This window comes from Rhinatrema bivittatum, chromosome 3 (assembly GCF_901001135.1).
Source record: "Rhinatrema bivittatum chromosome 3, aRhiBiv1.1, whole genome shotgun sequence".
NCBI classification, from domain to species: domain Eukaryota; kingdom Metazoa; phylum Chordata; class Amphibia; order Gymnophiona; family Rhinatrematidae; genus Rhinatrema; species Rhinatrema bivittatum.
This window is the reverse complement of record NC_042617.1, coordinates 33,878,775-33,895,353: the sequence shown is the minus strand read 5'-3', so window position 1 is coordinate 33,895,353 and position 16,579 is coordinate 33,878,775. Positions and strand designations below refer to the sequence as shown.

The following is a 16,579-nucleotide window of genomic DNA, read 5'->3' as shown; positions in this document are numbered from 1 at the left end:
AGAGAGAGGGAGAGGGAGCGAGTGTCTGTGAGCTTGCGTGAGTTTTGAAAGAGCGTCTGTGTGAGCGCAAGAACGAATGTAAGGGGTAATAGCGCATGGAAAACGCGCGGCCAACCCCCCTCCCCCCCCCCAAACTAATAGCGCTCATCAACATGCAAATGCATGTTGATGAGCCTATTAGTTAGCCCCGCAGGATACTGAAAGTAAAATATGCGCCCAAGGGCAGGCGTTAAGATCTGAGCAAGCCCGATCTCACCATGGCACCTGCGCCGGATGGGCTGCTGCTCTCTGCCCGATTCTCCGGCTCCGTCGTGCCTGTCCTCCCCCTCCAACACCCCTCAGCCTCACAGGCTGCACATCACGTGCCCTGGGGGCTCCGGGCTTCCCTCCCCCCCCCCCCCTCCTCCATCGCAGCCTGGGAACCTGCTCCCTCCTTTGCTAGCTCTCTCTCTCTCTCTCTCTCTAGCTCGCTTGTGACAAATGATATAGCCTATGATATAGCCAAGAACGCACAGCTGGATAAGACGAAATGTGAGTCCCACTTTTTTATCCCGAACCACCACCATCCTAGGGGTGTCGACCAGCGGCAAAGAATAGAAGTCCAGTGGGCTGCTGGTGGATCCCAACCCACCGGCAGCCGAAGAATGGAGGAGGCCCGGCTGGCTGCTGGTGGAGTCCAACCTGCCAGCAGTGAAGAATGAAAGAAGCCTAGCAGGCCGACAGCAGGTTGGGCTCCACCAGCAGCCAGCCGGGCCTCCTCCATTCGTCAACTACTGGTGGGTTGGGATCCAACAGCAGCCCACTGGACCTCTTCTATTCTTTGCCGCTGGTGGAGCATGGGGACTTTTCTTTTTTATCCTCGCAGGTGCATCATTTTCCTGTGCTGCTGCAAGGCTTGTTTTCTGGCTTGAAGGAGTCCACAGGAGGAGCTGCGGACCACTGCACTTACCCTCGGGCTGGACCTCCTCCTCCCCAAGGGTGGCAAGATGCCACATCACAAGGAGACGCTGCTGAAGGCCATTGTGGCAGGACACCACCTACACTGCTGGTCCCCTCTGTGTGCCAATTTCCCCAGCTTTAAAGGGCCAGCAGCGGGAAAACCCAACAGGTGACCTCAGATGATGTCACCCTGTCTGGCCTTTATAAGGCCATGGCAGACATCTCTCTGGCATCTTGGCAAAAGGTCTTCCTACTACCTAGTAGCGTGAGCGGCCTCAGCAGCCCTGTAGCTGCAATCTCCAGTGTCTTTGTTCCTACGTCTTCTGCTCCAGTGTCTTCACTTTTCCATTCTTGTGGGCAGCCTTCAGTTCCCTTGTTCTTCAGTGTGCCTTGCCTCTTGTCTTGCTCCTCGCCTTCCTGCCTTGCCTATCTGTCCCACCTTGCCCTCCAGACGTATACCTGGTACTGACCATTGCCTGCTTCTTGGAGGGTCCTGAATGCCGCTTGCCACTGACCATTGCCTTCTTCTTGGACCTTCAGCTCACCAGCAGAGGCCCACACCTAATACTTGCCAGCCCTGGCACCCAAAGGCTCAACCCAAGGGGAACGTGGGCTGGTAAAGGTCCAGCTGGGCCTCTGCCTCATCTGACTCTGCCTGCTGATGGTGGAGACCTGCAGAGCTCCTCCCTGAAGGTTGCGCCAACTCCACCTTGGTCCAAGGGTCCATATCCCCAACATTACTGCCCACCTAAATAGACATGTCGTAATGTGTGAGTGTCAACATAGGTTTTGCAAAGGGACGTCTTGCCTTACCAATGTACTATATTTTTTTTGAGGGTGTAAATAAACATGCGGATAAAGGTGAACCGGTTCATATACTGTATTTGGATTTTCAGAAGGCTTATGACAATGTCCCTCATGAGAGATTCCTCAGGAAATTGGGAGGTCATGGGACCTGGGTAGGTTCCCATTGCATATTGGTAACTGGATAAAAGACAGGAAACAGAGGGTAGGTCTCAATGCTCAGTTTTTTTAAATGAAGAAAGGTTGCTAGTGGAGTGCCCCAAGGGATGGTCGTGCTACTTAGCCTACTCATAAATGGCCTGGAAAAAGGAACAGCAAGTGAGGTGACACAAAATTGTTTCAAGTTATTAAAACAGCAGCAGATTGTGAAGAACTGAAGAAGGACCTTGTGAAACTAGGAGACTGAGCATCTAAGATTCAATTTAATGTGGATAAATGCAAAATGATACATGCAGAGAAAAATAGATACACGATGCTGGGTTCCACGTTAGGAGTCACCACCCAGCAGAAGGACCTTGGAGTCCTTCTGGACAATGTTTGAAATCTTCGGCTCAGTAAGCCAGTGAGAAGCAGAGTTACCCAGGTACCTTTAGGAGAGTACATTCAGCAGGATACCTGAACCACGGAAGATCCAGCTAAAGTTACCCGTATAACTTTGCCACTTGCTGGGTTACTGACTATGGACCACTTGATGTTTTCCATGTTTGAATAACAGGTTTTATATTCCGTTAGTTGTCTGTTAATAATGTTCTAATGTCTCTGTATCCACGTTTTTGCAATGAATAGAAAGTTCTAACAAAACCAGGACTGGATTAACATCCTAGCTCAGAGGTGGCCAACTCTGGTCCCCAGGGCCTGGTTTTCAAAATATCCACATTGAATATGCATGAGGTAGATCTGCATGCACTGCCTCCGTTTATATGCAAATTGATCTCATGCCTGTTCATTGTGGAGATCCTCAGAACCAGGCCTGTTTGAGGCTCTCATGCCCCATTTTGTAACTCTCTACCCGGCTCAGCCATTGCAGTGGCAGTTTCTGGTCCCGGGAAGCACAAACCGCGACTCTCTCTGGGACTCCTCAGCCTGAGTGCGCCCTGAGTCTGGCCGCCGTTGAGCAATGGCGGAGACTCTCCCTCCCTGTAAGGGGGGGGGGGGGGGGGGGGGGTTAATGACTGCCTCTGCAGCTTAAGAAGATAAGAATTGCCATGCCGGGGCAGACCAAGTTCCAGCGAGCTCCGCGACAGTGGGAGACTGGTGGCAAGTGCTGGCAGATTCTGTAAGGGAGACCCTCCCCACCCCCCTGTGCAAATGTGCTCTGATACAACTTTGTCATTGCTCTTTTGTAGTTTAATCTCTAAGGCTTGTTTCCAGCTTTATCCACAGGTAACAGTACACACTCTGATTCAGGGGGAAGACTCAGAACTGACGCTCCATGGGGTCTCTTTCGCTGGGAAAAACTTTCCTCTTTTCAGAGACTTATATTGGTAAGGAAAATGCTTGCTTTTTTTTTTTTTTTATTTTATTTTAAATCTCTCTCGCGCCCTTTTTTTTTTTTTTTTTTAATGGGATCGGTTGATTTTCTCCACATTAAATTTCAGCTAAAACCCAAACCAGTTCTTTTGTGTAAAGCACAGGGTGCAGTCTGCGTGGACAGCGGGGCTGCAGCGTTGGGGGGCTTGGTATCTGCATCTCCTGTCTGCCCTGCCAGAGCCAGGCAGCGGTGGTTGTGAACGCGCCATAGGGGTCAGCGCACCTAGACCTGGGCAGAGAGGAAAGGTGGCTGCTACTGCAGCAACCCCGCCAGCCCAAGGAAAGGGCACCAAGGCTAAAGCAGCAAGCAAGCAGGTCACTGAGAGCCGTACGACCGAACCAGTGGAGGAGGCCGTGCTGCAGGGCAGGAGCTGTAATGTTGCAAGGGGCCTGTGTGGCGAGGAAAGGGGCGTGAGAGCCCAAATCTCTCTCTTTATAAATCCCTCCCGAGGGAGTGTCCACATCCCATGATTCCCCCAGCCCCCCCCCCTCATCCCCCCAGCGGGATTTCTTTCCTAACAAGGAAGGTGATAGAGGAATTGGACCCAGTGAGGAAGAGGGGAAAACCAGAGTGCAACGCCATGTTAATTCTCTGTTTACAAGTTTTACTCCTTTCGGGACTCTGTTTCCATCCCATGTGGAGCCTCAGCCTGCAGTGCCCAATAGTCAGATGCTTCCGCACTTACTCCTAGCGAAGACTAGGGACTACAGGCAGAATAAAGTTTTATTCCAATATATCATACACCAGATAAGAGAACTGTATTTTTCATAAGTTTTCACAAACTTTGTTGAAACCTCTGCGCAGGCAATGCCTCACACATTCAGTGCAATCTGACACACAGGATAGATGGTAGGGGAAAGTTTTCAAACTGGCCGCATTGATGCAAAGACCACGAGTGCTTTGCACCAATTGTGAAAGCAAAAGTGCCTGCATACATCCCCCTTCAAAACCTGCCCCCGGAGAAAAACTACCCACAGATCTTTGCCTCTGCATTTTCTGCAGGTAATTTTTCCCACAGGAAATAATGCACACGGATTTTAAAACGCCATCTGCACGCACATTCTTCCTCTAAACATGCCCCCGGTAACACCTCCTAACTATAGAGGTAATTTTCAAAGACTTGCACACCGCTGACACATGTAAAATTAGCACACGCGCACACAAGTGGCACGTATGTAAGCATAATATATTTTCAAAGCCTTGAGAGTACACGTGCACTTGCAGTGTCATCTGTAAATATTAATTGAAGGATAAAAAAGAGAGTTGGGGTTCCAGGGTGGGGTTCAGAACGTGCACAAGGTGATATTTTGTAAGCGGCAGACGAGCATGCGTTACTGAACGTGTCCGCATGCTTGTACACCTGCTGACCAACGCACGCAATTGAAATTGCGCTCATCATTTTTGGATGGGAGGTCTGGGTGCACTGGTGGGGGGGTTCAGGGTAAAGTGCTGGAGGGTCGGGGTGAACTGGGGTTTCTGAGTACGCGCACCAGTCAGAGGAGTGCTTGCGTACTTCACAAAATACCCGCCTTTGTGTTTAATTGTGCGCGCATTGGTGCAGTTGTTATGGGCGCAAATGTACATGCGTGTTTTTATGAAATGGGTGGCGAAAAGATGCGTTTTCCAGGATTACAAATTTGCGCGAGTACTGAAAATATGCTTGGGTGGTTTCGGGGCAGAAACAGATGTTTTTTATAAACTGTGCTGCTCCTGTCACGCCGGTTATAAAATACTTCACTTCTACAAGATATCACCTCCTTTATTGATTTTTTTTTTGAAAAATTATGTATATTTTATATTTTGTTGATCACCTACAATTAAGTATACTTGTTTTAATTATTTTTGAAATAGCCTATTAATAACAGTCATGGAAAAAATTTTTAAGGAAAGAGAAGGAAGATTTCATACAATTTTCTATATCACTACATCCAGTAATGTGTGCAATATAATCATTAACCGACCTCCTCCCGCATAAAGTTGAATACATGCTTATAGTATAGATATAAAAAAATACCAGGCGGGAGGAGGTCGGTTTCACCTCTGTTTCACCGGTGTGCATGGAAGGTTCTCAGGGAAATTTACCTGCAGATTTTCAAAACTGAAAAATATGCCCATACATGCAAAACCCATGCTGACTTCATCCCATCGGAGCACCTCTCTGATGCGTTAAAATGACGCGCACACAGGGCCATTTCCAAAGGATTGTTTCTGTAGATAAAGCATTGTTTTACCCCATGAAGTTCTCTCTGAAAATAACCCTCCCTGGTGTCAAGAGTGGAGCAGCAGAATAAGTCAGGAAGTGCTGGTATTACGCATATCCTGCATGCCGAAATGTTTCTAAGGCAGGGGGGCCTTCAACCTTTCGTGGCCTGTAGCCAACAAAATGGCAGTGGTCCTATTAGTGCTGTTGCTGCACCACTGGAGGGAGGTCGCCCACAATAAAATCATTCCAAGAGTGAGGGTAGGGGGTCCCCTACATTCGTGCCTCCTTAATTGCCGGTTTTGCCACACCCAGCCTGGCACTTCTTGATGCAGGATGCCGGCACCATGGGCATTTGTGGACTGAATCTGCTCCCCTCATGCTTCATGAGATCAGCAGAGCCGGCCTGCCAGGTCTGAAAATTGTTCCCGATGCTGGCATTTGGTAGCGAGCAGCGTGATGACTGGGATGCTTCACGTGCCCTCGTGGGGAAAACACTTGCCAGGGGATGCCGACCCCCCCTATTCTGAGGTTCAAGCTCATCAGGAATTATTAAGCCTTTCATCCCCCTTAAATCCCTCACTCTGCAGCCCTTCTATAATGGGCATCCTGCACCTTGTTTACATTTATAGTTTCTCTCTTAGTAGAAAACTTGGCCATTGATAATATCTGCCATTCCCATTTCAACCTTAAACCCATAGCCCATTTAGAAGGAGACCTCCAATGGTTTGCTCCATTCCCTCTGGAGACCACTGTCATGTGTATTACTAACTGAATACAGTTCACAGGAGTTACTACCTTAAAAAGATATTTATAGCTTTACCAACAAACAGGATAGGAGCCTTTGTAGGTGCTGACTAGGGTAAAATGATTGCTCAGGTGCGATAAGATACGACACATTTTAAAACGTTTCTGAATTGTTTTCATTTCTCTTCTCATCATTGGGAATTGCATTTTCAGGGGCAGATGTGGAGATTTTCCCCATAGACACAAAATGGAATCCATCTGTCCCCTAACGCCCAAACTATGGTATCCTCTTCTATTTTCAGATTAAAATTCTTAGACCTGAATGTTTAACCAGTGCAGTGCGGGAGTTCGTTGCAGAAAAAATGGGATCTCGCTATCTTCAGAGTGGCGGGGTTAATCTGAAAAGAGCGTACGAAGAGTCTGACGCCAGAACTCCGCTTATATTTATCCTCTCGTCCGGTAAGTTGAATCCATGCACAAAACGAGCCTCTGTAACCTTTCAGCATTGCGATGTGCTGAAATTTAAAAAAAAAAAAAAAAAAAAAGGAGGAAGTCTGTCATAAAATCAGGTGACCTGCCCCTCCTCTCCGGAAATATGACCATTTGGTCCCTCTCTTTCCGTTTACGAAAATGCGGCCTGTACGGAAGACGGCCCTTGTTTCATATAAACTCCTTTCTGGCAGGTGGCAATGTTATGGTCAAGGTTTCAGAACCTGTTCGTTCTCTTAATTTCACACCCTTTTTGTGTTCCAGAGCTTTTCTTCGTGCTGCATGAGCAAAATTAGCGCCAGACAGCCATCCCTTTAACAGTGAAAACCCTGTGCGTTGATGTTTTCAGTGTGACATTTCAGCTGCAAGGGACAGCATGTTGTAATTGCACATTTGCCTAGGCAGAATTGTGCATATCTCAATGTGTGGCTTTCTTCCTCTTGCCCTTTGATAAATTAAAGTAAAATCAAGTAGCCTGACTGAGCCATAAGCGTCCTGACCTCTGTGCTTAGCATTAATACGCGGCCTCGGGTGACTGTTTTTGCATAGACTGTATGTCTAGGCTGTAACCGGTTTCCATTTATATACACATGCTACAGTCAGATCTTTGCCTTTGTAAACAGGGACGGATCCGGCAACTCACCTCCAGCGACTTGCACAGGAAGTACGAGGAACTGGCCTGCACCTGGACCTGGTTTCCCTGGGTCGGGGTCAGGGCGCCAAGGCTGAAGAGTTAATCTGCAAAGCGCAAATCCTGAAGGGACGATGGGTTTTCCTCCAGAACTGCCATCTTGCAGCCTCGTTCATGCCAAGACTGCGCACTATTGTTAACTCGTAAGTAGATCTTATTTGCAGAGCTTACAAGCAGTCAGAAATGTTTCCGAGTTCATATCCAACAAGCATTGGAGGGAGTCCTAACAATAATTGCCTGCAGAGGGGAAACCAGGCCTGGAGTTCTGCACAGGTCTACTAGGCCTGTGCTTAGGGTGGCAAAATGTGTGTGTGCATGTGTGGAGAGCCAATTTCCTGCTCCTTGCCATTCTGCAGTCCTGCCCCTGACCTTAGAAGGTGCCTCACCATCTGCTGCCACTACTGCTTCCCTCCACCTGGAATGCAACTTCAGTGGCAATTCTAGAAGGGCAGTGAGCACAGAGACTAAGCCTGTGCTTACAGGCCATGCCCCATCTGGGCTTCTGTGCAGGAAGCAGAGCCTATGCACGCAGGCTTAATCCCCGTGCTCACTGCACTTTGAGGATCTTCGGGACGCAGCATGTGATATCTTGGAGGCTTACCGGGGAAATGGAGGGGGCAGCATGGTACCAGAGCCGAATCAGTGCCTGGGGGCAGTGGCTGACCAAATCTGTCCCTGGGGGAAAATCCCATGTATCTGAGTTTTTGCATAGTGCTGAAGTTTTGACAATAGCGTTACTGCTTACAGAATTTAAAGTGTGTGTGTGCTAATGCAGCCTACTTTCTGATTATCCATAGACTGCGAAGCTTAGGGTCCTTTGCATGAAGCATTTTTTCCCATAGACACAATAGAAAAAAAGCCTTTAGTACATAGGCCCCCTTAATGTGGTTTGTTTGTTGTTGTGTTAGTCCAGCTGAATAAGCAGAAATTATCATCATGCTTTGTATAGCATGCAAAGCCAGCTAGGCATCATCATACTGTATCATTTGTAATGTTCCAGTAAGAGAGGGATCACTGTCTTCGCTGTGTGCAGATCTATCTCATGCATGTTCATTGTGGATATCCTGAAAACCAGGCTTGTTTGTGGCTCTTGTGGACTGGAGTTGGCCACCTGTGGCAGTATGGCAATACACACATTTATAGTTGCCATTTTTGAAACTCAAGTTATGTTGACAACTAAAGGTGGAAAAGGTGCAACTAACTCACAAACTACATCTGAAGAATAAACCTATCTGTTCACACGCAGCCTCTTTTTATAATCCTTGTTAGTCAAATAAAAGCAATTAGAGCCTGCAAATAATTCTGTTTTCCCTGAAAACTGTACAGCTACTGGAATACTGCACTAGCTCATGCTTTAAACAGAACTTGATTGTAATTAGATCATAAGAACATGGCGTTGTAGGCAAAGAATGTTCCATCCTAAAATACAGAAAACTTCGTAGCTCAGGTTTGAAAGTGGTGTATGGTAATGCCTCCCTGGGCCTTCAAAGCATGCCACTGCAACATTTACACACCTTTCAAAAATATTGCCACATTCATTCTGCTTTTGTAAAGATCGAGCCATCTGCACTTCTGCATCTGACTTTCACAACAGACATGGAGGGTTTTGTTTGTCAAAATTCTACCTAAAATGCATAAAATAACTGTGTGAACCCATAGAGTGTGGGATTTTTCAAGAGGGAGAGGCTGACATTATTTCTTCTTTGCAGATTCACCCAACCAAGCACAAATGTTGATCCTCAGTTTAGACTATGGTTAAGTTCAAAACCAGATCCGTCATTTCCCATGTCCATTTTGCAGAAAGGTTTTAAGGTAAGGACTGAAAACGTTTGGAAAAAGTGTCATACAGATCTTGAGCCTGATTTGAGAATTTCAGATTCCTTAAAAAAAAAAAAAAAAATGTATTCAACCCAGACTTCATCTGTTGAACATTGCTACTAAATTCTGATGAACCAACCACGAACCTGTTATCTTTACAGTTGATAATATTCTTGAAATGACTCTAGAACAGTGTAACATTTGTACCTGGCATCACCTAAACGATACAAACAAAAACGTGAAATGCACCACAAAACCACAAGAATAACCACAAAATATAAGGAGCCCGATATTGAAGCACTACTTAGCCGGTTAAGTTGGACTTAATCTGGCTAAATGACGGCCACTGAATATCTGGCTAAGTTCAGCGGCCAACACTTAGCTGGTTAAGTTGTGCATGGGCAGTGGGCAGATAGGGGCAGTACTACTTATCTGGCTAACTTACAGGATAAGTAGCAGTATTGAGACTAATCTGATAAGTTAGACATGCCATAACGAAGGCATAACCTAGCCGGACATAACTTATCCTGCTATGTGCTGCTGAATATCCCATGTAAGTTAGCTTGGCAAGTCTTATCCAGCTAACTTTCCTAAATGGATTGCTTTCAATACTGAGGCCAGGATCTACTGCAAAACCAAAAAAAAAGAACCCACCATCACAAGATCCACTGCAAAGACTCCACCAGAAACTCAAATTGCGCCAGAATCCCACTTTTGGACATTTTCTCCTGCTAGTTTGAATACTTAAGTTCCTCCAAGTTTCAGTTGACATGAATGCCAGGACTGGTAATATTCTTCAGGTTTGAAAAAAGCATTCCTTGACTGTTTAGCTCTTAGCTCTTGACTCTCTCCCATGTTTCCTTGCAACCCATGAGTGGGCCCTCATATGAGAGGTGCAATGAATGCCACTGCTGGAAGGTCTGCGTGCACCTTATCGGTTACAGTGAATGTGTGCCTATAAAACCGTAACGTGTCTTGTTTTGTTTCTAATGTCCGTTCTGTAGATGGCTGTTGAGCCACCTCAAGGTTTGAAGGGGAAATTACTACAAACATTTTGCGTCAATTGCACTGGAGAAGTAACAGAAAAGGTCTTTGAGAAGGTAGAAAGTGGCCCATCCTGGAAAAGGCTATTATTTAGTCTCTGTTTCTTCAACGCTGTAGTCCAGGAAAGAAGGAAATATGGTGCTCTGGGGTGGAATATCCCCTATGAATTTACGTCTTCTGATTTGGAGGTATGGTTTTATCAAAATCAAATTCTTTGCTGTGTTTACTTTTGTTTGGGAAAATAAAGAAAGGGAGGCTAAGGTCAAAATGTATTTGGTTGGGAAACCGCGCCCAAGGTCAAGAGAAGTTCATGATCAGTTTCTCCCTCTTCTGGGTGTAACTTCTGAAGGAAGGGGCACATTCAGTATCAGGGCTTAGTCCATGCACAGTCCCACTAAACCCTGGATAGATCTCCAGGGTCCAAGGTGTAGTGTAAATCTCTTCTTTTGTGGGTGAATGCTCAAACTCTGTGTCTCTCTATCTTCCCAGTGACAAGAAACAGACTGGACACATAGATGGTGCTTTCGAAAGTAGTGTTTATCTTGTCATACCCATAATCACAGCAATAAACCAAGTCCGAACTGATCTGTGTCTTTGGTCCCTTAGAGGTTTCCCCTTTCTCCCATGGATGGAATCTAGAACTGCCCAGGTTGCACTGGATGGGTTCTCTTATTCCTGGTGGTTTTGTCTCGCATACAAGCTGGGTCCACTGCTTGATCCTTCTTTCTCCAAACCTCTCCTCTCCTGTTATTTCTTCCAGATTTTGACATGCTTTCTTTGTAAACCCCCTTGATTTAAATAGAGAGTTCTGGCATCAGAGTAGCATTGCATTACCTCATTTTTGTCTTCAGAGGTCTACAGAACCTCTTAGTTTTTTCATTAAATTCTGTGGTCAGTTAACTGCTTCAGCGATCTGTGAATAAGGTCGCCTTGACCTTATTCACAGAGCTGTACCAGGGTTATTATCTTCATAAGAAGGATCTGTACTATCACTGCCACCATCATTAGTCCTGATGCTGTAGCCAGGGATGGGCACCTGTTTTTTTTAATCTTGGTTCTCTTGGGGTAATGTCTTCAAATGGGTTAAGGTTGTGCACACCTTGACAGGAGTGAATCTCACTCATAAGCCAGAGAATGCTGAGTATGATCTCACTCTCAAATTCACTGCAAATGCTTATTTTAATGCTTGCATGGTGCCAAACAGAGCTTCTATATCACCTGCTATATGTATCCAGCCTGTTTCCTGGCACTGAAAATGTACAGAGACACAAAGCATAAACTAGCACCCATTACACTATACCTTGGGGTTTAGAGGCCTTATTGTTCCCTCCCCCTTCAGAGAATACTCACAGGGACTATAAATGGACTAAGCACTGGTATTGAGTGTGCCCCTACCTTCATGGCTACATCTAAAAACTTAACCACCAACACCAACAGACTTCCAACCAGACAACTCCAAGAAAACAGAGACACCACCCTATCAACTCATGCAAGATCAACAGAACCACGAAATCTACAAAGGTCATCTAAGAACGTTTTCCTATATAAAACTTACCCTACTATTACCTCCCCCAGTGTTACCCAACATGATCTAAACCGTTATGATTGCAAAACCGAATATACGGTATACAAAACATGTCAAATAAATAAATAAAAGAGGGGCTATATTCTTCTCCTACATTTTCTCTGAGCTCCCCTCCCTTAAACCTATTATTTATTTAATTAAACATATTTTCCTACCGCCACTACAAAGATCCTGGTGACTTACAATATAAAAGATTAAAAAAATTATGAGCATATGTAATTTGAAATACCCAGCTCTCAGTAAGTTAAGCACATGCACCTTCACTGGTAATTTCAAATCAGTCTGCACCCTGAGGTCACCTACATGATGGGCAATAGGTATTTTTTTCCCATCAGATTCAAACGGAGGTAGTTCTTCTACACTCTGAATAGCATGATGATTTTGGATTTTGCAATGTTTAAAGATACCATATTTTTCGCTCCATAAGACGCACTTTTTTTCCCCCAAAAGTGGGGGGAAAATGTATGTGCGTCTTATGGAGCGAATATAAAAAAAACCAAACAAAAATCTAACGACCCCCCCCCTTCTGACTCCCCCAAGACCTGCCTACTTAATTTACTGCAACCCCCCACCCTCCTGACCCCCCCAAGACCTGCCAAACGTCCCTGGTGGTCCAGCGGGGGTCCGGGAACGATCTCCTGGGCTTCGGCCGTCGGCTGCCAGTAAACAAAATGGCGCTGACGGCCCTTTGCCCTCACTATGTCACTGAGACCGACCAATAGCAGCGGTCGGTCCCAGTGACATAGTGAGGGCAAAGGGCCGTCGGCGCCATTTTGATTACTGGCAGCCGACGGCCCACGCCCAGGAGATCGTTCCCGGACCGCTCCTGGACCCCCGCTGGACCACCAGGGACGTTTGGCAGGTCTTTGGGGGGGTCAGGAGGGTGGGGGGTTGCAGTAAATTAAGTCGGCAGGTCTTGGGGGAGTCAGGAGGGTGGGGGGTTGTAGTAAATTAAGTCGGCAGGTCTTGGGGGGGTCAGGAGGGTGGGGGGTTGCAGTAAATTAAGTCGGCAGGTCTTGGGGGGGGTCAGGAGGGTGGGGGGTTGCAGTAAATTAAGTCGGCAGGTCTTGGGGGGGGGGGGTCAGGAGGGTGGGGGTTGTTAATTTAAAGGGTTGGGATGGGGGTTTTTTGGGGGGGGGGGGAGGGGTTTCCAGAGAAAGAAACGTTTTCTGATCTGGGGAGTGGACCAAAATGGCCCTCCCCAGACCCGAAAACAAAATGGGGAGAAAAAAAAAGCTATGCACTCCCCTAATTTGCTCCATAAGACGCCCAGACGCAGAGCCGGTTTAGCACAATTTTTTTTTTTTTTAATTTTCCCCCTCTGAATCCTAGGTGCGTCTTATGGTCAGGTGCGTCTTATGGAGCGAAAAATACGGTAATCTCTTACAAAATAACTATGTTTATATTGTGTCCAAATACATTTCCATTTGTTTGTATGTGGTAGACAGCGAACTACATACAGGCACAAAGCATTGTATGTCGTCAGCATAGATTCGTAAGTTTTAATCCTAATCCTGCCAGTAATTTGCAAAGAGGCGTTAGATATTAAATAGTGTCGCTGATCATGGGGATCCTTGAGGCACACCAGTCTTGATTTCAGTCCACTTAGAAGAATTATTTTCTATTCAGATCTGTTGCACATGGTTAGATAAGTACAGCTCTGATCCCGTGCCCCCCATTCCTTCTAGCCGCACGATTAATATCGCATGGTCTGTAGCATCGAAAATGGCTGAGATGTCGAGCAGCACCAAGATGTATCTTTGGCTGTTGTCAAAACCACTCCAGATTGTGTCAAAAATCAATAACAGGGTTTCAGTGCTAAAGTTTCCAAATTGGTGTGGATTCAATCCTCCAAGTAATCAGTTAATTGTTAAGTACAATGAGGGTATTGGACGATAATAAGATTAAAAAAAACTTGCTATAGAGCAAAGTATCTTAATTATAGGACAGACTGATGCTTTTTAAATCTGATTGCGAGAGCTCCTTCCATTAGTGACAGGTTTACAATTTTGACTACATAGGGGAAAAATATCTTCTTGAACTATTTTTAATATTCCTGTGGAAATGAGGTTTAAAGCACACCATGATGGATTTAATTTGGATATTATCTGCTGAATTTCAAGATTTGATACCGGAGTAAATTGTGCCCAATGTGTAGAAGCCTTTTGAGAGGGTGAGATCAGAGAAGGCAGTACAAGTCAAAGCAATTCTAGTACACAGAACTTTAACATTTAAATCTGAATGAAATCATCACTTTTTATGTGGGACCAGCCATAATGATCACTGTTCATGCAACGCAGTGTACTTCCAGCAGCCACACAACCCACAAATCAGGCCAAGCAAGACCGCTTGGGAGGAACAGTAAGGCTCTCTCCCTTCTGCCACTGCTGACCGCTCTCCATGTCTCTGCTGCGGCACAGGCATGTTCAGAGGTCATGGGCCCACACTCCCTGGCTACTGGATAAGATACTGTGCATCACCTGGGCCCGAAAAGAGCCACCACCACCACCACTGCTATCAAGCTCCAGCCCAGGAGCAGCTGTTCTTGGACTCGGACCAGAAAGGGGGCTTCAGCCACCACCAGGGCCCAGGAAGATCCACCAGCATGGAAGAAGAGCTAGAAGAGAGAGGGGGAAAAAATCAAATCCACAAGTGACAAAAAGAAACAAACAAAAAAAAAAGAACAAAACTGTTGCCCTGGTTCCGGAAAATAAAATGTGCTTGGTGCCCCAGTTTTATCCAGTCCTGTGCATTTATACTTTCCAGTGGCATTAATATGTAATTTTCTTTAGTAAAAATATGTTTGATTTACCTTTTCTTTACAATTCACATTTTGGATTTTATGGTTGCCGCCATGTTAGAATTAGTGTGAAAAATACCCTGCAGTTTTTATTTAATACAGTTAGCAGCAATATTTTCAGTGGCTCCTTTAATTCAGCCCGAACAATGCCCATGTATGCCGTCTGTCTATGTCTGGTCTTCAGTTTAGGGAACATTTGAAATAAATTCTCTCTTCCGATGCCTGAGTTTTTTTCAAAGATTTCATCTGTCTGTCGAAAAGATGTGAAGTATGTCTGAGGCAAGCTATTTATGAGGATACCAGGATTTCTTGCATTTGAGAGTCAGGACACAGCAAAATGTTGCATCAGGCTCTCCATCTCTCCTTAGCAGAAAGACCTCTGATTCACCTGTTTGAAGATTCCCAAATTGTAAGTGATAGAAGGCTTATTGCTTATGTTTATGTGACTTGCTTCCAGGTCTCCATGCAGATGCTAGGAATGCTTCTCGAGACACAGCAGGAAATTCCTTGGCATGCAGTGCATTATTTAACTGGTGAAGTAGTATATGGAGGGCGTGTGACTGACTACTGGGACCGCCGTTGTTTATTAAGCATTTTGGACAACTTCTATGATCCCACTGTGCTGCAGGAGAATTACACTTTTTCAAGTGATGGGGTAAGGAAGAAATTGTATTCCTGTAAAATTATAACACACTGTGGGCACCTGTTCAATAAATTTTGCATTAAAAGACAATATTGGACAAGCACAAGTCGCACTATAAACAGCAGTTTTCATCTAGTTCAATAAGGATTAGCTGCGCAAGAGTATCATGTTTGAATTTGTTTCAGTTACATAAAGTTAGTAAGTAGCACATTCAAAACAAATTGGAGAAAATTCTTTTTCACTCAACACACATTTAAGCTCTGGAACTGATTGCCTGAAGATGTGGTTAAGGCAGTTAGCGTAGCTGGGTTTAAAAATGTTTGGACAAGTTCCTGGAGGAGTCCATAAACTGTTATTAACCAAGTAGGCTTAAGAACACAAGATGTGCCATATTGGGTCACACTAAGGGTCCATCAAGCCCAGCATCTTGTCTCCAACAGTGGCCAATCCAAGTCACAAGTACCTGGCAAATAGATCTCAAGCTGCCCGTGCCTGAATGCGCACTCGCCTCCCCAGGGTTGTACTGTGGTTCAAGGGCTCACGCTCTCTCGAGCAAGCGACCACATTCCCCCCCTCGTAACAACTTCCAGCAAATATCTTCAAATGCACATAGGTAAATTCCTTCAATAATTTAGCACCTTCTCTTTGCCAATCTAAAAAGTTAATTGTGCAACTCTTCTCATTGTGAAACGGGTAGAAAGTTAATTTCTTCTCCCAGACAATTAGGAAGCCCAAAGCCCCGCCTTCCTTCCCATTGTGAAATGGGTAGATATTTAATCCAAGCTCTCCTGCCTCTCCCCTTACTGCTTCCTCTTTGAAGATGATGGCAGATGCACCTAGCTGATGCCTCAAGAGCCACACACAGGTTGGGTTTTCAAGAAAGAAAGCCACAATGAATATGCCATTTCCATTTTCACCAGTTCGTCCATTCGTTTACCCAGTGTTGAGCTAGGTCCTCCAAACCCCCCCTGTTTTAATAACCTGCACTCCCCTCAGTGACCTCAGATCCTTTAAACCCCTGCGAAATGGCTGTTTTGTTTTTTTTACAGCTACACCTCCTCCACAGCAGAATTAGTTATGCAGCAGAGAGGCAGGGCATGTACGGGGGCTCGTGAGTATTTACTGTGCACATCTGCTGGCCAATCCATGCCCAGACCATGCTCCTTTTTGAAAGCGAGTGAGATGTGTGTGCAGCGGGAGATGTGTGCACATCTGGGAGGCTTTTAAAATTTGGTGGGCGTGCGCAAGCCTGACTTGTGCGCGCATCCCTTGTGCGTGCTGGGCTTTT

The 16,579-nt window shown here is 45.7% G+C and overlaps 1 protein-coding gene across 2 annotated transcripts in view; it reads left to right on the top strand.

Moving 5' to 3' along the window:
• The window catches only part of DNAH14 (dynein axonemal heavy chain 14), a 461,040-nt gene that overhangs the window by 386,466 nt on the left and 57,995 nt on the right, over positions 1-16,579 (top strand). For both annotated transcript variants that reach the window (XM_029593090.1, XM_029593089.1), the window contains 6 exons: positions 3,115-3,227; positions 6,524-6,680; positions 7,334-7,544; positions 9,111-9,213; positions 10,224-10,451; positions 15,106-15,303. In XM_029593090.1, the coding sequence (XP_029448950.1) occupies positions 3,115-3,227; positions 6,524-6,680; positions 7,334-7,544; positions 9,111-9,213; positions 10,224-10,451; positions 15,106-15,303 (1,010 nt within the window). The remainder of the gene's footprint in view (positions 1-3,114; positions 3,228-6,523; positions 6,681-7,333; positions 7,545-9,110; positions 9,214-10,223; positions 10,452-15,105; positions 15,304-16,579) is intronic.